Consider the following 21,141-nt stretch of genomic DNA (forward strand, 5'->3'; position numbering starts at 1 on the left):
ATTATACAGATTAAGACTGCAGGTAGTATTACAACTTACACAAGCTATGCTGTTTGTTCCCCCTCTCTGAATCTCTGCTATCACTCAATTAAAATTTCTGTTCCTCTTACAGAAAGTTATCCTCACACCACCTTTCCTTTTGGCACCAATGCCTTAATTCTCAAATTAAGTATTGATCCCTTTTAACTCTCATCCCAAAGCAGGTTTTTCCCCACCCTTCTTCACTATTCAATGTATCAACTCTTTATACCTATTAACTCACTTGCTTTGAGAAAGACTATATAAAAAGCAGGTGAGTAAAGCAGACTAAACAAAAAAAACACCTACCAGAGTCCTGGTAGACCTGGATGAGGTTGTCCAAATTTGAACTGAAGGTGGTGCTTAAAAGTTGCTGACACGAATATGTCCCGCAGATTGTGCTGTGGTCTCTCTCAGCAGTGAGATTAGCTTCACCCATTGAACACAGCCCTTCAACACTCACCTTGAGGAGGAGGCCTAAATCCCTTTGGCTTCCCACATAATTTTGCTTTGTACCACTGATTGAAATAACTCTCTTTGAAACATCCTTACAGAAAAAGGATGTTCATCACCAGGAGTTTTATTAATATAGTGATTCGGGTATTTCTGTTAATGTGGTGATACATTAACATATAACTGTCTTTATTAATATAGCGATGCAGTTTTTTGCTTGTGCAGCCTTATTACAGATGCCAACTTAGATCCCATATTTTTCTCTCTGTGTACTCAAGAACTTCAGATGCGTCCATTCTTTGGCCCCAAGTGAACCACTCAACACTGCTGGAGAGGTCCCATGAGAGTACAAACACAAAGCTACTGTTTTATACAGGCTGTGGATGTCAGAGACAAACAGCTTATTAGCACTGTGAAGGGGATAATTCAGGCAGCGTTATGACATTTTCCATAGCTCATTTTAAGACTGCAAAAGGTTGGAAAACAGATCATTAACTGAAAAGCACAGTCCAAGGTAGTACTCCTATGCATCTTTCCTGCAGTTTTAACTACCAGCTGGGGACAAAGTATTACCTTGCAAAGCTTGCTTCAGTAAGATTCTTGATACTTTAGACAATTTTCTTATCTTTAGCCTTGCATAGTTCCACTTCCTGTCAGATTCCAAGTAACATCTGATAAATCAGCCAGTGTTCATCTGCCCTGCTACTGCAAGAATGTTTTCCTTTTGTCATCTGCCAGTAACTTTTGAGGCCAAAGAGGCATTTTGATAAATTTTGACAGAAGAGTCTTGCAGATAATAATTTGCTTTAAGTTTTATGAAAACACGAAACTGAGGGGAAAAACCCAAATTAGGCCCATAACCCATAAAAAGGAGAAGGTGGCACATTACCTCAGCATCCTAAAATAGAGTCTGTGTATAAAATGCTGCAGTCACAGGAAGCATTTCAAAAGTTACATGTGAGTAACTATACTGCAAGATAGAGCCATATGATACAGGTTTCCTCTAGATGAAAGCATCCAAAATAATGACTATACATACATTACAACTCACTTCCTAACTGAAGCTTTTTCAGTTCCAACAGGAGGGGAAACCCCATCCCCTTCATATGATGGCTTGAAGGAAGCGTTGCATACAGCAGACTACAGTTTTGAGCCCTTCAGAAATGCAGAGCTATACCTGTTTATGCTGCTCAGCACTTCCAAGGTTCCTCCGCAATCCTGACACCTATCTGAACTTTCTAGTGAAACTTTTGCAATAATTAGATTGTCTTCAAAGATACAGGCAGTGAAATTTAATAATCTGACCTCTGATTTCTTCAGTGCAAGGAAAGGGTCAGGGGGTAAAGGAAGCTAAGCATTTGTCTGCACTTGCTGCACAGTCAAGGAAAGGCTGCAGAAAGACTAGAGGTTTTCCTTTCTGCACAGAATGCTGTTCCCTCTTTTACTTACCACCCTGCTCCCCAAATGCTAAGAGCAGACAATCACATTTTCACTGTTTCTCTGCCTCCTTTTTAAACGGTATAAAGACAACATGGTAAAGTACAAGTTTGCACAGAGAGGCACTTAAAGAGAAATACAGCCAGTTTCCTCAAAAAAATTTGTAATTCAACTTTCATTTTGAAGGTACCAAGCTATGGCAGTTCAGACTTTTTTATAGCAGTTTACTTCCCACTGGAATCCTCACCAACTTCACAAGAGAACCGCTCCAAGAGTAGTGCTGCTCAGTTAAGACAAAGTATTTTAAAACCTAGAAATCATACATCTTCCAAAAAAAGTACTTTCTATCATCACTAATGACAGCTCTACTCCTGCAAATAAAATTAAAACTTAAAAAAAATATCAAGCACTCACTGCTTGAGGTAGACTACCAAGCAACACGGAACAGAGCTTTAGTGAGGTCTTACTGCCAAAGCCTGACATTGCAGATGTCAGATGGACAGGGTTTCCCACCTTCCCTAGGAAAACTTCCAGCTGTGAAAAACAACACTTCAGAAGTTCCATAACATGAAAACACAGAGGGGCTCAGACAAAAAGAAAAGCATTTTCTGGAAAAGGATTCTTCACCCAGCCTCAAGATAGTTTCAAAGCTGCAAATCCAGATCATTAATTTTAATGTAGCATTATAACCTAGCCACTTCAGACCTGCTTTGAGTCAGGAGAACCTGCATTTGATGGAGTAACTCATTGCTTACGATGCTTTAATAAAAAAAAAGAATTAGTGTTTTGAGTGTCAGAGAGCTTTTCCTACTTGGCAATGAAGTTACTAGTTTTGAAAGTTCACTTCTGTAATAACTTCCACCAAAAAATACAAAAGAAAACCAGCAATGTAACCCAGTAGAAGTTGCAACATGTGGAAGTTTCACACACTCTCTGCACCATTAAACACGCAAGAGGCTCAGATATAAACTGGGATAGTCAGCATTTATATCACCTTAGTCAGACAAAGTCACTATGATGTTCTTAAACATTTACTAAAAAGAAGCCAAAAACATGATAGTAAATTACTGCTTCCAACATTTGGCTAGACAAGTTCTAAGACAACATACACCACCACCTTTTCAAGGTATCATTCAAAGTTTTTCTCCTTCAAGCGTTAGCGTAGCAGAATGGCAATCTTAAACCAGAAAAAATAACCCCATTACATGTTTACAGTGGTCAGTAGCTCTGCATGAACTGGAAAAAAAAAAAAAACAAGGAAAGCATTAAACTTCCTGATGGCAAATAATTCTACCAGTTAAAAAAAAATAAAAATCAAGTCACATCTATTAAGAGAAAAAGCTAAGTTCATCTTCCATCACAAAAAGAGAATCTCTACCACCCAACCACACGCAGTTTTACTTCAATTCTTTAAAACATTAAAAGTCTGCAAGTATTTTTCTTGAAAAACATCCCATCATCTTTTGCAACAAAGGACTATAAACCCTTCCAATTGATACGCTGGCATTGCAACCTTAAATCTGATCACCACTCATTTTTCCCCCCCATGGAATCCCAGGTTCTCAGCTTCAGTCTCCAGGAAAGGCTGGAAAAAGGCTGTTTAATCTGGAATCACCTACAAATTGCCACAAATATTCTGAGTCTGCCCAACTCTCTCGAAATTTGGCAAGTCTGCAGAGAACATGTGGTATTCAAATTCTCACTGAAATAACAAGTCTGCACAGTCAGGAAAAGGAAGCATTTTAACAGAATCCTTACAGGCCAGGTACACACACACACACAGACTCGATCCTCTTGTGGCGGGGGGGGGAGAAATGCCTTAAATCATTAGCCCCAAACGACTGGAGATGGCCTCTTTCAAGATGGATATGTTCTTGGAAACTATTAACAAGGAAGAGCTACAATTAATTCTTCCAGAAGCAGCATTGTACTAAAGCACACCCAAAACCTGTAAAATAGTATTTTTGAAGAATCATTTACTGAGAAAAATAAATCAGCCACCTACAGACCCTGAAAATCACACGTTTAAGATAAAGACCTACTGAGTAGGTTTTGAAAGACAGAAAGAAGTTACTTCAAAAATTTCCACTAAGTCAAAAAAGCAATTATAAAAGCAACATTTTTTCCCAAGTAATCTCCTCAAATACAAGTGAAAATGAGCAACATTAATGAGTGGCCTATTGTAGAAACCCAGTCTTAAGTCTTCTTTACTTAAAGCTACCTCAATGGATGCATTCCAGCGAAACACCAACAAAAATAGTATGCTGAATGGCTTTTAGTAAAAGCTCGCTAACAATGACAACTAGACAAGTAACATAACAAGTAACAGCTGTGACCAGTACTGAACTAATAAGTGACTTCAGACTACTAAATATTTTCAGTTCCTAATAAGCACTTTTAGACACAATATATTTATTACTCAGGATCACTCATACAGTGAGTGATACACTTATTGATCATCTTTAAAAGGTTTCTATTACTACATTACAACACCAACAGCAAGTAACTCAACAGAGTTTGGTTTAATCAGATGTGAACTCCCTTCAATTTAAGTACATTTATATAATTTATAATTATATGCTTTTAATGTGCTATAGAAGACGAGAAGATTCAGAAAACAGTTTAAGATGAGTATTCTCTGCTTTTGGGCTTTGGGGTTTTTTTTTGCAAGACAAGCTACTATATGGACAAAATTTTCCAACTACATTTTTAAGGGTTTTTTACCTGCTTTGGAACTGAAATCTGCTAATTTTAAGTTTGACTAAATATAATTTCAGGAATATTTTGCAAGACCAGTCTCTTTGTATCATCTTTCCCTCGGTAAATTAATACTCCTAATACTGCCAATCCACTCACCTAGATTAGAACAGCAAGTGTTCACAGCATCATCTTTGTCAAACTGGATACAATAGCATGCTATGACATCTGAAGAATGGCAAAAATAATTTTCCCCTTCAAAACTTACTCAAGACCATTTTTTCCTGAACTTGTCCAGCACTATTTAATTGCAACAGTAACCTCAGCTGCAGACAAAAACAGTGAACAGAGAACGTTTTCAGACCACAATGCAATTGCCACACTTGAATTTTCATGCCAGCTTCCTGAACATTAAAACTCACCATTACATTACACCAACACTCCAGGTGTTTTATGTTTTACTATACCATAGAAATTGTTTCATCAACTGTTCAGGCATCTGATAAATTTTACTCAAGCAGCAAAGCTTATTTCCTTGCTAGCAAACCATAGAAGCTTAGAAGATTAAGTTCCATTTACAAAGTTATCACAATGTGAAGTACTGAGTTGAAATACAGAAGTTTCTGCAAACATGCTGCTGAGGAGCTCCACAGTTAAGATATTCCTTCATCTCACACAAATCAAAGCACAGGAGACACCACAGTGGCTCAAACCAGAGGTCCACACTCCCCAGAACTGCTTCCTGCAGCAATCAATGTTATTTAAGGAGCAGACAAAATTCCCCTTCCACTCCCAAGCCAAACACTCCTGATGGATTAGTTACAAGGAGAAGTCCCAGTCTAGTCCCTTTTGCACTTGCTTCTAGGGCCACTGTCTGCAGGGTTGTCCATTCCCCTCCCAAATGCACCAGTGTAGCCTGACAACATCATCTCCCGCACCCATCAGTTCTAGAGTTACACTACTCAAGCTAATAATGTTTTTTATATCTTAAATCAGTCTAATAGTTCTTTAAAGAATACCCTCTAGTTTTTGTACTGTAAATTTGCTAAGTGACAGCTCAGCACACATTTTAAACAGCATCCTCCTGATTTTACAGTTCTTGATCATATTTACACCTTCTCCTCCTCTCTAAACAAAGGAGACCAAACACAGTTAATCCTCTTCTAAGGGACCACTCTAATCTCAATACTACTAGTTCCCCTTCTCTAAATCTATGCCACTTGAAGTGTAGAAACCAGGAAAACACAGGACTCAAAATGCAGACACGACGTTACCCATATGACGGCAAAGTTATGCATTTTTTTGTGCATGACACCCTTCCTTATTTGGTGTGCAGATTAGGTAAAGATAAATTAAAAAGCCAAGTTTTAGTAGTTGCTTCAGAGAAAAGAAATACCCACTTATTTGAAGCTTCATACTTTCACTGCTTTGATCTTTGTCTCACAGACCTAATTTAAGCCAATCCTACTTTTCTTTAATGTATTACAGATAATACAGTACATTAAATAAAAGGTTTCTAAATATATAATAAAGTACTATATATAAATATCAATTAAGTATCAGCTGGAATTCACACAGGTGATCTACTATGAAATTATACACAAAACTTACAAAATAAGCATTTAAATAGTACTCTTAGAAAAGAAGTAGTGTCTACCAGGTTTCTGCAGCCTAAGTAGGAATTGATTTCCCTTCCCCCCGCCACCACACACACACACACACACACACAGAGTTCTAACTGGAAAATATAGGCAGACTACATTTTTCAAGGACAGCCCAACTAACTGAGTTATGAAAGCCTGTAGAAAGGCAATAGCCATATACTCCTTTCCCCATGGTTGTAAAAACTGACCTTCTTTAAAAGCTTTCACTAAGGTAACAGGTAATAAGCATTCTGCCCAGGTCAGGGTACACTTCAGACAGACAAGGTAAGCTCACTTTGGAGCTTAAGGAGATGAGCCTGTCCAAAACCTTAACAAAACAGTAAGGATTCTACAACTTTGGCCTACTGAACTAAAGTAGAGGCAGCTCCTATTTGCCAGAGGAACTGGTGCCAGTGACCACCCCTAGTGCTTATGCCAAGGCATATGACCTTATCCTGCAAAAACAGCAACACATTAATTAGTTATTTTACAATGGAGAAATCCACCAAGTATTTTAGTTACTACCATATAGTCACATTTAAAACACACACCATCACATTTCTGGCCCCTTAGGAATTGTAATGTCTGGTATTAAAACAGAGCTAGCTTTAGATAAAGTCTGCTGTAAATACAAGTCCATCCTGCTGCAAAGTAGGGGATCAAACAGATACTGGTGCATTCAAATATTGATAATAGCTCTCCAATTATAGCTACACACCAGATGTGATGTCTATGTACTTGCAGATCTGTAGAAGTTTTAATTTCTGTTAAGCTGTATTTGCCAACTGCTGCAACAGGGGCCTTTAGGGCTGTTAACATTAATACTACACTGAATGCATTACAGTTACCTTTCCTGTATTAAGAGATATATTTCCTAAATTCCAGTAAGTTTGTCTGTAGAATACTACAGGAGGTCAGAGATTGCACAATGTCAAAAAACTCTAGTCTGGAAATGACAGAATCCACTGTTAGTTATGCACAAGAAGACTACCAGAGTACTGTAAATGTTCCTGGTTATATGCTAAAAATGCAAAGCCACAGTTCCTAAATGTTTTGTAACTAAACTTCATTGTTAACACCTCCTGATGTGCAGCTTCTCCCATTGAGAATCACCAGCAGAAAGAACAGATCATTAAAAGTCAGTAAAGTTTACTCAGGAAATGCCACCTCCTCCCCACACTTTTTTTACTCCGAACAATTTATTTGATTTGGAAGTTATTGGCAGTACGTTCATATAAAGACAAACAAAACCCAAAAAACCCACAGCTCAAACTCCCACAGTTCAGAAGTTAAGGAGCCTTTGCAACTCAAGAAAATAATCAGTATTATAAAAGTTAACTCCTGCTACCTCTTCCTCACAGCACCCTCTAAAACATGTATAAATCCCATTCTCTTTTAGCTTTTTATTACCCCTTTGACTACCCCAATTAACATATCTGTGACAGTACTTCCACAGGCAGTGTCTAACAGAGAACACTCAAGTCCTAGGCAGCCACATACACCACGGGTAACTAAAAAAAGTCTTCGCACCTACGTAGTTGTTTCATTTGTTTTAACTGAAAGATAGAAAAGTACATAACAAGTTTAAGAAACTGGTAGCATAATTTGTGACTGGCCACTATTCGTATACTACTTCATTTGGCCAGCAGCCCTTATGAAAACATGGGGACATTATTTATAAGACTGTGTACCTTAGAGATAGGCCACCCTGTCTCTTTCTCAAAGTTAGAAATCCTGTTAGGTTACTTTCTAGAGTGTTGTATTTCCCACCTAATTATTTTAAAGAACAAGGGCAGTACCCCCATTCCAGCATGAAACATCATTATATTTAGTCACTTAAATGGAAGTTTGTGGGGGGCTTTCTTTGTTGGCTTTCCTTTTCATGTGATGTTTAGAGGTGGCTGTGAAGCTAAATCTCACTGCACAAGTTCAGAACACATACAAAAGGGAACGGCAAGCAAGTTATTGCTATGCAGCCCATTCTGCATATTAATAAGCATCACTTGAGCTTAGTTACTGTACTTCTAATATCAACACTACAAAGTTCAGTCAAGAATGTTTTTAAACTGTGAAGATGAACATCTGCTCTGTTTAACAAGGTAGTAAGACTGATAGAGCATATGCTAAAGAAATACAGGCATGCTAATCCTATCAGTTTAACATTAAGTGATCACAAAAAATTAGCATTCTATTCCTTTTCCCTAAAAAGCAAATGGAAAAATGCAAATTACTTTTCTCCATCTGCTGCTGCTGACTACAAGTTGGGGTTACTAGGTGGGAAAGAGACAGGACCTTTAATAGAAGAGGATATTAAAAACACTGGATACCAGCTGGATTACTTCTTCAGCAGGCTACTCTTGAAGCATTAAATATGCGATCTTAACATGAACCAAAGATCTACAAATGTTAATTGAACATATACAGAGCACAAACCTGGCAGGAGTTTCAAGAAGCAAAGCAATACAATTTCCTGCTTGAAATGGCATGAATCACAGAAAATAGTAGCTCACTAAGGAGAGGTACAAAGGCCTTGCTTCCTTTGGATCTGTATTCTCTTAGGTCCCTGGTTTCCCAAGTTAACATAGCTCCTGCAAAGCCCTTTCACAAGGATACAGGCAGAGAAAACAATTAGTTCTTGCAGAATCTATGGGCAATACCTCATAAAAGGTGAGTTTGGTCTACAGAGTGGATAATCTAACCTCTCTTCTCCATCAGTATTACTCTTATGAGTACTGTCTGGTTTGTGTGGGACAAACTAAGACTTATTCCGGACATGAAAGTAACAGTCACTGCAATTATCTCAATTTAGAAGGAAACCAATCTTAAACAGGTTTTGTTACTACCTTACGGCACATATGAAACAAAAATCCCACGACATTCATCCAAATGAATAAAGTAGCCTGTAGTCATTTCTATCAACCTATACACTTTGAGCTAGTTAGACTGCACTTTTTCAAGTATTACGAGTATTAAAGTGTTGCAGCTTGCAAAATCAACTACTTGATCACTCTTCTATGGAACAATCAGCATAACCTAGTATTCCTCAAAACATTTAAAGTTGCGCTTTGTTTTCTACACTAGCAGACACACATTTCAAGTTTCACCTGCTTTCACTATTCTTGACAATTATAATAAAATTCAAAGCAAGTGAAAAAATCTGTATGTACAGAACCACTGAAGCAAGTAGAACTACCATGAACAAATTACTAATGAAGATCTATTTATGAACTTCTGTGAAGAAAAAAATTACTGATCAAGTATTGGAATCTATCTTAATTCAGCAATTGGTATAACTGCCTCAACACAAGCACTATTATGAATAACTAGAAATTATTTTTTTCAACATAAACTTGGGATTGAAATAGACTAAATCTTTGCAGGAAGTGATTAAGTTTGAACCACTAGTACACAGACCAAAGCTGTCATCAAGTTGTATGTATCTCAGACATCAAAGCAGTTTTGGAATCTCTCACCAAGGTGAGATTTTAACTCTAAGACAAAATAGTTCTCGTTTTTGTCAGTCTTAAACTGAATATGAGTGTATCAGATAAGGCTAAATGATATACATAGAAAAAAGTTAATTTCATTACAGCATTGTAAAGATCAGTATGAATCAGGATTCAATGTAAGTCTCCAGAGGCTGACAATTGCTACATACTTTAGTAATCTACTATTAAGGTATTACACCACTCCAGTGTAGTCCTCACCGGTGAAATATTTCAGTTTTATCTATTTCCACGACCTTCATTATTTTAACCTGTGCTTAAATTCAGTGATATTTGTATCAGACATTTAAATTACTTCATTAGACCGTCACCTTTATTTGCACTGGAAGCCAATAGAAGTAGTTACTAAGTGTTCCGCTTGACTACCACATAAGCTGTAATGTTATCAAGTGCCTAGGATGGAAGTGTTGACATGAAAAAGGTCACCTAAGTTATCACCAGTGGAATACTACAAGGCTATGACTGACTTGCATTCCAGTACCAATTATGATAGCGCAGTTTAAACTTATAGTTCAGTAAAATAAGGTAACTTCAAAAGCTTCTGAAATACAGTATACTGGCAGGGGGTAAGCAATGCACAAATATGCAGTTCTGGTTCACATGTACCAAAGCTTCCTCAGGCTGGCAAACCAATAAGTACACTTCATGTGAAAAGTTAGATGTCTAGAAAAGTAGACACTTACTTAGGCAGATGTACTTGGCAGGGTTAAGAACCTGCACTTAAAAAAATATATATATAATGATCAGTTTGAAGGTACATGCCAGGATGGCCTACGTGAAGAATAGCAAGAGGAAGAGACAAGAACCAAGAGATTAAAGATTAAAGACATACCACAAAATTAACTCTCACAAAACCACTAAGGATTCAATTTTTTCAAAATGTGAAACCATCAGCAGATAGCTAAGTTTAAGGATAAAGTGAACTGTTCCCAAAAAATCTATGTCCTCCAGTTTTCACTTCATATAGAATTTAATAACTTACAAGTTTTTGTCTGGTTTTCACTGAGCTTCTACAGAGATAACCCTAAAAAAATAGATGTGCTATCAGGGAACCCTGATAAATAATGTGGTTTTTTACTGTTCCATTACACTAGGAAACAGAAACAGTTCTAGAAGAGCATTAAGAAACAGATAAAAATTTAGAGCTTTTCTAATTACCTTAAATGTAATGTGTAAGAATGCTCCTCTCTGCCTTGAGAAGCCTTTGCAAAAAGATACCTGGACACTTCACATTAGTCTAATGCAGCTAAAAACTTCTGCCAAACAGGAAGTTTTGCTAGGAAGGGTTTGTAATCTTGACTTGTGCTTTCAAGCTTTATCATATCTCAAATCGTGAGCTGCCTCTAGTTTTCTAGACTTTGCTGCACTGATCACTTCTGCAGCAAAAATGCTACTTCAGTTCTACAAGCCCTCCCAAAGTGACTGAGAAAGAATAAATACAGTAAAACATCAAATTAAGAGCCTAGTGAATTGAACACTGTAGCAGAAATCTAAAAGTCTAAGCTGGGTCCCAGCTGTCCAATTCTGTTACATTTCTCCCTAACATCAGATCACACAATCCATACCACCTCAGTGTCACACAAATAGCTAGGAGGTACAGGGAAACAGGCTATGCTAGTGCTATGGTAACACCTGCAGCCTTGCAAACTTCACATGCTTTTCAAAGCTCCCTATGACCCAGCGAGTTTGAAATTGCCAGGGTATGTTCATTAGGCTTCTGCAGCAAAATAACTACAGGAAAGAAAAGTTTCATTCTAAAGTTAAATATCATAATTTACAGTATGAGATTTAATACAGATATATTTCAGGCATTTTTTGAACAAAACCAATTATTACTAAGATCTGGCAATTCCTTGCATTGATGGAAGCGCCACTAAGTCCTCCAATAAGCATAGACACATGTTTAAAGTGTATGCTATCCTATTAACTATGATGAATTCAGCCATAGCTTTTGCTGTGCAAGACTAACTCACTAGAATTCCACACATTTAAGAGTTTCATATTGCATCATGCTACCAATGTGGCTTTATTTCATTTCAGAATATCAAAAGGTCTCCTGATTTTCTTCATTTAAGGGAAGATGATTTTTCATTGAAATAAAGATGTAAGAGAGATAGTGATACCCACGTGAACTAAGCGCTGGAAGATATGATAAGGAATGTGGTAGTGTTAAAAGAAACAGAAGTGTGATAAGATTAATGTGTTTTAAGCAAATAAGTTCTTGTTTAAACTATTCTGTATATTGGGTGGCAAGGTAGTCAGTAAGCCTTTTCTTAATAACAGATAATCAAAGAGTCTCTCTGGCACGACACCGTTGCAGTATTTAATAGTTTTTCTGATGTACTCTCCTCAAAAGAGGAAGATTTGTTCAAAGTCCAGAAGAATGTTGTCAAAGATCGAGACTATTCTCTTCAGTGTACAAACACAAAAAGCCTTGACAATCCACAAAAAGAGTTGGTTAGATCAACTTTGGCCTATTCACAGAAAAGACAGGATCACAGAGTAATTTAGGTTTGAAAGGACCTCCCGAGTTCATCTGGTCCAGTCTCCCACTTGAAGCTGTGCCAACTCCACAGTTAGATGCTTGGTTTGAAAAAACTGATCTTAGCTCTGCATACTGTAAATGCAACTCCAGCCATCACCCTACTGTCATTTCTCTGGAAGGGAGAAAGAGCAGGTGTAGAGCTACTTCAAAAAAACCCCACAAACCAACTATTTCAAGCTGATGTTTCAGTATGGAAAGACACACAGGCTGCCTTGTGTAGTCTGAATGATTCAAAGAAAAAGTTTCTAATGTATATAATCACATTGCAAGTTTGAAATGGAATTTTGTTAGAGGTTCAATTGCTTGAATTTTTTTGGTTCACATGTACAGCAAAACTGCTCAGATGCTGAAACAAGGGTTTCATCAGAAACTGACTGAATGGCAAGACACATCCAGGCTATTTTGATCAGAGTAACCAACTGTGAGTTCTTCTCAAAGGCCAGAGAATGGAAGTCACAGAAAACAAGCTGTATGCACCTCACACATGAAAACTTCAACCATTTGCTTACATAAGTCATCTTTTACTGCTAAAAAGAATGGGGGGAAACGAACAGATGCTGACATTCTGAATGATTGTGATCTTCAGATACTTAATGACAGAATGACAAATAATCTAATTTTTCTCATTGCTGTGAACTGGGTTTGCAACAGAAAAAAAAACCCACTTTAATTAAAAATAATCTAATCTGTTGAGGAATAAAGTGTCCTACGCACAATTTGGTCCATGTGGAAGGCACACCACTTATTCTGCAGGTAACCCCTTTATTCTGAAGAATTTCTGGTGGAAATAATCTTCCTTTTAGAATTCTCTCAAAAGAGAAATTAAGCTTCAAGCTGCAAACAAGTATTTTTAAGGCACAAAGCACCAATAAAGATATTCCAGTCATATTGGCAGACAATCAAAATACATCTCATTTGATATACTGTCCTAGTTTTGCTATTGAGAAATCAAAGCATCGAAGACTGAAGAAACTTGAGATGGAACAGTTAAACAGCAGAGAGCAAATTCCTTCGATATTTCTGCTTTAGCTTCAAAGCTTATTCTCTCTCCTATGAAAGAAAAAAAAAATCTCAGACAACTATTGTCTAGAACCCCATACAATTAGTAACTTAAAGTTCTAAGGAAACAACACTCCAAAGACTGACATCCTGAAAAAATCCACTTCACCTTGCTCAAATCTTTTTACAGTTTAAACACAATTCTGTTCAGATCACATACGACTTGCAGAGGGACTTTTGAGCAGAAGGGTTAGAGCAACATACAGCACAGAAGCAGGACTATTACCTATGACACTAAACACTGTCAGGATGTCATGAACTGAAGTCTACCCGATTACACCATTTGGTTAAGTTAAACCTTGGGTACACACGCTCAACTGTAACTCATTAGAAGGTTTTGATATCTGCTGGGAAAACAAAGTACAGCAAATTATGCACAAGACTTCCTAAAGCCTATGGACTTTATGAACTATGTCCTGCTGTAATGATTTATATACACACAGGAAAGTAAGGCACAGGTGAGCTTTTAGCTACTTGATCTCTAACGCATTTGGAACAGGAGATCAAAAGGTGAAAGCCACCCTGGTAACAACAGCTAAATCCCTTTAAGCATGGAGAAAGTCAAAGATACGGTCCTGCAGAGACAAATGAGGCCACCAGCAGCTTACACTGACCACTGCTGACTCAAATCCACAGCAAGTACAATTGCTCCTTGTGGGGGAACACATGCACAGGTGGCCAGCACTGTGCAGAAGTGCAAGCCTGAGCTGGAATTGCCACACGTAAGAGCCAGGCCACCAGCTAAGACTCAAATGTCCTCTAATCAGCACCACAAACTCAGAGGAACAACTGGAAGAGCACGAGCAGATGAGCGTGGGTGTATGCAAGAAATAAACTTAAGATTATGTCACTCAGTGCTGTGTTTCTGCTCTTGTGCCTACCTCATCATCCAGTTTCCCCTGCAATATAGAAAACAGTATCAAACAGCTTTACTATTTTCAACAGATCCTAATGTCAAGGAGACAGTTCATGTCCCTGCTACTTTTGACTACAGAAGCATCAGCTGACATAGTCTGACCTCTCTCCAAGGTCTGTGTGCTACTAAACTATACACTTTGTAACTTCTCATACACAGTAAAGGAACCAAGCTGATGATCAGTTGAAAAGAGAACAGCCCTTGTTACTACTCACTTAAAATGTTCCTTTCAGGAGGGCACAGAAAGACAATACCTGAGCAGTATCAGTCTGCCTCAGAAACACCTGTTTTTAAGTTTCCTAGATAAATCAGAAATATTTCTAAGTACCTCTGGAAAAAAGAACACGAGCCACTGCCTACCCCCCTTTTTAAAGCAATACAAGGGATGCATTGATCAAATGAAGCTAGTAAATAATCCCAAACAGTAACTTTGGAGGCTCATAAGGTTTAAGTTGTACATTAAAAGCAGTCTCCTAATATTTTTATGGCCTTCTCTCCCTCTTGAAACCGCAAGATCTAGAACCAACTGCTGCTTATCAGCACAACAAAGTCCTGCATCTGGCACACTAAGGCACCAACTCCACAATGCTCTCCCCCGATTTTAACCCATCAAGCCCAGGATCAGGGACAAAAAATATTGAGCATTCTACTCAAAATCCAATTAGTGAAACATACCACCTGTAGTTTAGGTATTTCCATTTTCACAATTACCTTGTGAATGCAAAGAATTCAATGCAATGTTGATGTTATTTTGTCTTTATCTCCAATTGATAGACATACTAAGTCTTTGAACTTCCAGTATATTTGCAACCACAGATTTTGGTTCTTCAGAAAAAGCTTCACTTCTGGTTTTACATGTCACCGTATCAATGCCTGAGCCAACATTTAGTATCTGGGTATTAAAATTCTCTCTGTTCTTCTACTGGTTACAGAATCCTCAAAGAACAAGATGGGAGCGTGGCTAAGAAAATTCCTGCTCAAATGAATCTGTTCTAATCAATACTGGCTTTGGAGTTAAAATACCTGAATTGCAGCCTGCTCAAACACAGAGAATGTGTTCTGTAAAGTAATCAAGCTGATAAATGACACCAAATCAATCAAGACAACATCAATTTATTCATATATTAATGAAATCTAAACCAGATTAGGTCATTCCTTGATTTAAGAATATTTTATTTTCAAAACCCTTTATATATAAAACTTGCTTCACAATCCTTGCATCTTCAAGTTTAGGTGCATCTTGTCAAGCCTTTACTTATTTCTGCAAGTGAAACTCTAATACCCACTTCCCATCTGCTTGTAGGCAATGAAAGAAGCATTATCATTCCTTTACTTCTATACTCCACACAAATGCAGAAGAAAATAAGGACAGACTTCCCTTCTATGCCTAGCATTTACCTCCCAATGAATACCTGTTCACTGACTCTCAGTCTTTCTAGTCCACACCTCATTTCAGTTACAAACACAACTGAAAAGCCCTTATTGACCTACAGGATGCTTTACATGCTAAAGTTTTTATAAACAGTTAATTATGTGCAAGAAACCGTTGAAGTGGGAGCCACTTACTCTTCGGAGCTGCAGAAATGTTTTTATCTTGGAGCAATGGATTGAAATTTTCACTTCTTGCAATCTTCCCTTGCAAGACTTCTCTCAATTATTTAGAAAGCAATTCACACTCAGAGAATTCAGAGGTGTAGTCATGAATAACTGCCAGTAAACAGGTTTTACCAAGTCATCATTACCCAAACTGCAACATCATATTGCCCAGAACTACAAGCAAGTAAATTCTGAACAGGTACATTTTGTTTTCTCCTTTTCCTCCAACCCCAGTCCTTCCTTTCAGGCCCTTTCCTGTGTTCTCATCTATTCCACCTATATGAGAGTAATTAACAGCACCACTCACCCTTCACTCTTCATTTACATCAACTTTATCACCTTTTAAAACCCAAAATTTATGAAGTTAATACCACAGTTGAAACTACAAGCACTGAATAGCCATTACTGTTACTCATACTTTGAATTAAGAGATCTTAGGAGTTCATAATAGACATCATTATAGATATCATACAAGCTACTTCAGTATCAAATCTAAGGCTTAAAGAAATAGTTCTAATTTTTACACCCATAAAAGACAAGCTTCTTAAGGCAATTAACCTTACAAACAAGTCAGTGATCACAAAATAATTTTGGTTGGAAAAGACCACTGAACCACATCCTTAAGCACTACATTTACGCATCTCAAATACCTCCAGGGACAGTGACTCAACCACTTCCCTGGGCAGCCTCTTCCAGTGCTTGACAACCCTTTCAGTGAATAAGTTTTTCCTAACACCCAATCTAAACCTCCTCTGGCACAACTGGAGGCCATTTCCTTGTCATATCACCTGTTACCTGGAAGAAGAGACCAATCCTCACCTGGCTACAACAGAGCAATAAGGTGTCCCCTCAACCTCCTTTTCTCCAGCCTAAACAATCCCAGTTCCCTCAGCAGCTCCTCATAAGACTTGGGCTCTAGACCCTTCACCAGCTTCATTGCTCTTCTTTGGACATTCTCCAGTACCTTAGTGCCCTTCTCATAGTGAGGGGCCCAAAACTGAACACAGAACTCAACATGCAACCTCACCAGTGCTGAGTACAGGGGGATGATCCCTTCCTTGGTACTGCTAGACACACTATTAATGTACAAAAGGAAATAAAAAGTCTACTTGCAGACTAATATAAGCAGCAAAGAAAGTTTTTTTTTTTTTTAAAAAAGAGATTTACCTACAGTTTAAAGAGGATTAAATCAATTTTTCTAGCAAGAAGCCCTAAGCCTTCCCCCAAAAGGTCAGAGTTCAATCCATTTCAAGACAGAGAATTTAATTCATTCTCTTCTGCAGAAGAATAAGGTTCAGGCAATGGCAGTGTAGATTACAGAATCTACAGGGCATCTTCTTTTAAAAATAAAAGTTTAAACACATATGTTATTACATGGCTTGGATAGTACCATATGGCTTTGGTACCATATGGCTATGAACATATGGGTATTTCACTTTTCAGTGAACAAAAAGAAGCAGGGTTACTGGTGCTTTATTCCATAAATTCATTCTGCTCATCTCTGTCACTTGGAAACTATTAGTGAGACACAATTCTTGTACCCTTCACTGCCCCACTTGTGACAATTTTTCTTGTAATATAAAAGCAGTAGCAGGTATCTATAGCATTACAAAGCATCTCTCAAGAACAAGATCAAACACTTCCACCCCCCCAAAAAAAAATCCAAGCCACCCACCCCAAAAAAACCATCAAGCAGCAGAGAAGTTTTCAATCACAGAGGACACAGCAGAACAACAAAACAGAGCTCATACCAGGTCTCGCTCCAGATTTGTGGTCTGCTGCTGTAAACTGTCAGCACACAGCAACTTTCTACAAAACTCACAGATTAACTTGAGATAATGGGGACTGAGCAGTCATACCTCACATCATTAACATAACTTGAACTACTCCAAGAATAACCAGGCCACCCACGGACAGAAAACACAGCTTTTTTTCCTCCCCTCCGCATACCTGATTCCCATCAGATTTCCAGCAGCTGAATCAAAACATCACTTGCATGAGGTTCAGTAAACCCACTTCAGAATACAAAAGGATACAGCCTTAGTGCTCCAGTCTGAGTCCCGATGGCCAGTATTTTCTGAACAGGATCAAATGCCAAGGCTGAAGGTTGATAGGGGAAACCATGGCGTACAGTCTAACAAGTCAGAGCATCACAGTAATGATGGTTCAAGCAGCAGACCAAAAATAAACAGAATCAATATCTTATGTTAGGGAACAGGATTCAGTGTAAATCACAATTAAGAAAGGAACTACAGAGCATTTTAACAACAGCCTGAGCAAACAGCTGTCTTCTATGAACCAATTATGAAAGATTTTTTGTCATAATAACTCATCCATTCTTGATCACCAAGTGACCACCATACTTAGTGAAACTTAATTTGAACTTTACATTTCTTCTGTACAAAGTCTGTATCAACTTAGCATTTTTTTTCATCTACCTCATTCTGAGTAATCTTATTTTCACCTCTAACAAATGGACTAAACTATTAAAAACCTAGGTGTTCCTATTAAGTGTAGAAACAAATCCAGACTTGTCATCAGAACCATAACAAATGACTAGACCTGCTTTTCTGAGAATCACTTCCAATTTCAATGCCACAGGCCCCACATGACAGTGCAACCTCTCTCAGCATATGCAGAAAACCAACCCAAGCCCCACAGAACCACTCTCTCATCCTCTGCTTCCCCCAAACAGAAAAAAAACCACAGCCCCCAAAATAGACAAAACCAAAAAAACAACAAACAAGCAAAAAATGCCCAATTATGGGATTCTTTCTTAATACAAAGATCGGCACCTTCTGCTTTTTCCTTAGCAAAGGCTAATTTGGTAATTGACTACGGAATAACTCCATCACACATCTCAGACTGCAGTTAACCAGAATAAAAGCATTATATATTTTTTTCCATTGTACATGTACGCAACATAAGGCACACAAACACTAGCTTTTTCATTTCAAAACCTTCAGTCGAGAAGAGAGTTGTTTTAGGACCTCATAAATACCTAGCAAACTTCTGATATACTCCGTTTACTTCACTGAAGTTGCAGGCACACCCCACAACTCTCAGTATTTCACAACGAATAAAGTCTAACTGGTAACAGCTCTGTTCCCTTCCATATCCTTCGTCAACAACTCGCAAGAGTGTCAGAAGCACCTGCAGTACTAGATAAAACAAGGAGGAGAATCCACAAACAAGCTCGTCTATATCAAGCTAGGCCACGGGTGCATTGTCAAGATAAAAATGGGTATTGATATTCAAATCAGTTTTCATTCCTCTCGGTACAGCTGGTGGATTAATTCGCTGCATCATTTTCCGAAGCGTGCAGACACGAACTGCAGTTATTGTACCACACACAAGCAAATAAAAAAAAAAAAACCAAAACCCAGGAACTTTTCCTGTCTCTGGAGAACATTTGCAATAGCAACACCGGCAACTTGGCAACACGCTGCGGAGAAACCACGACAAATGTCTACAGCCTCTCTCAGGCGCAAAGGAACAGGATAAACGCATCTCCAAATAATGCGGAGCGACAGATCCTCTGTCCTTTGGGCCCATTAGCAGAGGCTTCTCCTCCTCAAACGCCGCGATAAGCGGATCCGCACTACACCTAGGTATCGCTCCTTCCCCCACCCAGCCCCCCCCACCCCCCCATGAAGCCTTGGCGAGGGCGGCCAGTATCACACACACACACAGACGAAAGCGCCTGGAAGACGGCAAACCCCGAAACTCTCCAGGAAAGATGACTACGGAAATCCAGCCAGACCTGTGCAGCTACACCCGCCGCTTCCTTCCCTTCTCTCCTCCTACCCTCCTCCCCCTTCCAAAACCAATAAAAATAAAAGAGCCCAAAGAAGTAAACAGGAGCGGCGGGCAGGCTCGGCGAGGCGGGTACCGAGAGGCAAAGCCCGCAGAGCCCGTCGCGGCGCTGCGCCCCCTTCCCCGGCCGCCAGCCGGCTCGGGGCTGCAGCATTCATTCACCTTGCAGAGCTGGAAGTGCTCGGACTGGAGCGTCTCCTGGATTTCGGTCTCCCGGTTCCCCGCCTGCTGCTGCTGCGCAGCGGACGACGCAGAGGCGGCGGAGGAGACCGCCGTCAGGCCGTCCAGCACCTTCCTGATGTTAAATTTCCTCATGGTCTTCGGCGGCGGCGGCGCTCCCCCGGCCTCGCCGCCTCGCTGTCAGCGCCGCCGCCGCGCCGCCCGCCCCGCAGGCGGCAGACGAGCCCCCGCCGGGGAGGGCGGTGCAGGGCCGGCCCACGATCAGGGGGGCGCCGCGCTCTCCGCCGCGGAGCCGCGCTCCTCGTCGTCCGCGGGGAGGGCGGCGAGGCGTCAGTCCGGCAGCGCAGGGGCTCTCCTCATCGGCGCCCGCGGGCGCGGGGACTGGAGCCAAGCAAACAGGAGCCGGTCAGCCCACCAACACCGCCGCCGGTCCCAGACGCGCCGCCCGCGGCCGCTCCGCGCCCCGCCCGCCGGGGCACACGGCTCGCCCCAGGTCCGGCCGGCCCCGCCCGCCCCTCCCGCTGCCGGGGGCGTGCGGGCTGCCGCTGCTCTCCACGGAACCTCCGCGTCCCCCCGCGCAGCCCGTCTCACATCGTGGCGGCCGCGGCCGCCGCTGTCATCCGTCTCTGCGCGCGTGTGTATGTGCGTGTGCCGGTCCCCTCCCGCCGCCGCAGTCTCTCCCCCCTTCGCAGCCGCCCGCCCCGCGGCTCGGCTCAGGCACCCTCCGCCTCCTCAGAGCTGCGTGTGCCGCCAGCCAGTCACCAGCGGGGCTTCTCCCGGCTGCTGCCAGCGGCGGCTGCTGCTGCCGCCGCTGCCCGCCCCCACAACGATCCTCCTCCTGCCGCCGCGGAGGGCGCCTCCCCCGCCTCGCGGTCGTTCCCCCTTGCCTGACAACACGGAAGCGTAGCGCCCCGGGGAGGAGCGGTGACGGCGGCAACTACCACGGCACCTCTGCCTCGCAGCGGCGGGGCGGCTGCGCATGCGTGCTAAGAGCCCCGGCACCCGGATGTGGCCGCGCTCGCTTCCCCCCTCCCATCTCCCCGCACCCCCCTCCCGGCACCCCGCCGTGCCGCGCTGGGGTCGGGGCGGCGTGAGGGGTGCGGGGGTTGCGGGTGGGGCTCGGCGGCGAGCGGGGTGCGGCGTGGCGACGAGAGCACCACACCGGGCATGAGCTGGGTGTTGGCTTTCGGCCAGGCGGAGGTGGGAGCAGGTAACAGGTGGCGGCGGCCGAAGGCTGCCGTGGGCGCAGAGTCGCCCCTGCTGCCGGCACGGCGC

General features: G+C 40.9%; 1 protein-coding gene across 3 annotated transcripts in view; it reads right to left on the reverse strand.

Moving 5' to 3' along the window:
* The window catches only part of STXBP5 (syntaxin binding protein 5), a gene marked incomplete at its 5' end in the record, with an annotated part of 99,846 nt that extends 79,845 nt beyond the window's left edge, over nucleotides 1–20,001 (reverse strand). For all 3 annotated transcript variants that reach the window (XM_084260971.1, XM_084260970.1, XM_084260969.1), the window contains 2 exons: nucleotides 17,907–18,004; nucleotides 19,849–20,001. In XM_084260971.1, the coding sequence (XP_084117097.1) occupies nucleotides 17,907–18,004; nucleotides 19,849–20,001 (251 nt within the window). The remainder of the gene's footprint in view (nucleotides 1–17,906; nucleotides 18,005–19,848) is intronic.
* Nucleotides 20,002–21,141: the final 1,140 nt, after the last annotated feature.

The sequence above is a fragment of the Gallinula chloropus genome, assembly GCF_964237585.1.
Source record: "Gallinula chloropus genome assembly, chromosome: 3".
Taxonomy (NCBI): Eukaryota; Metazoa; Chordata; class Aves; order Gruiformes; family Rallidae; genus Gallinula; species Gallinula chloropus.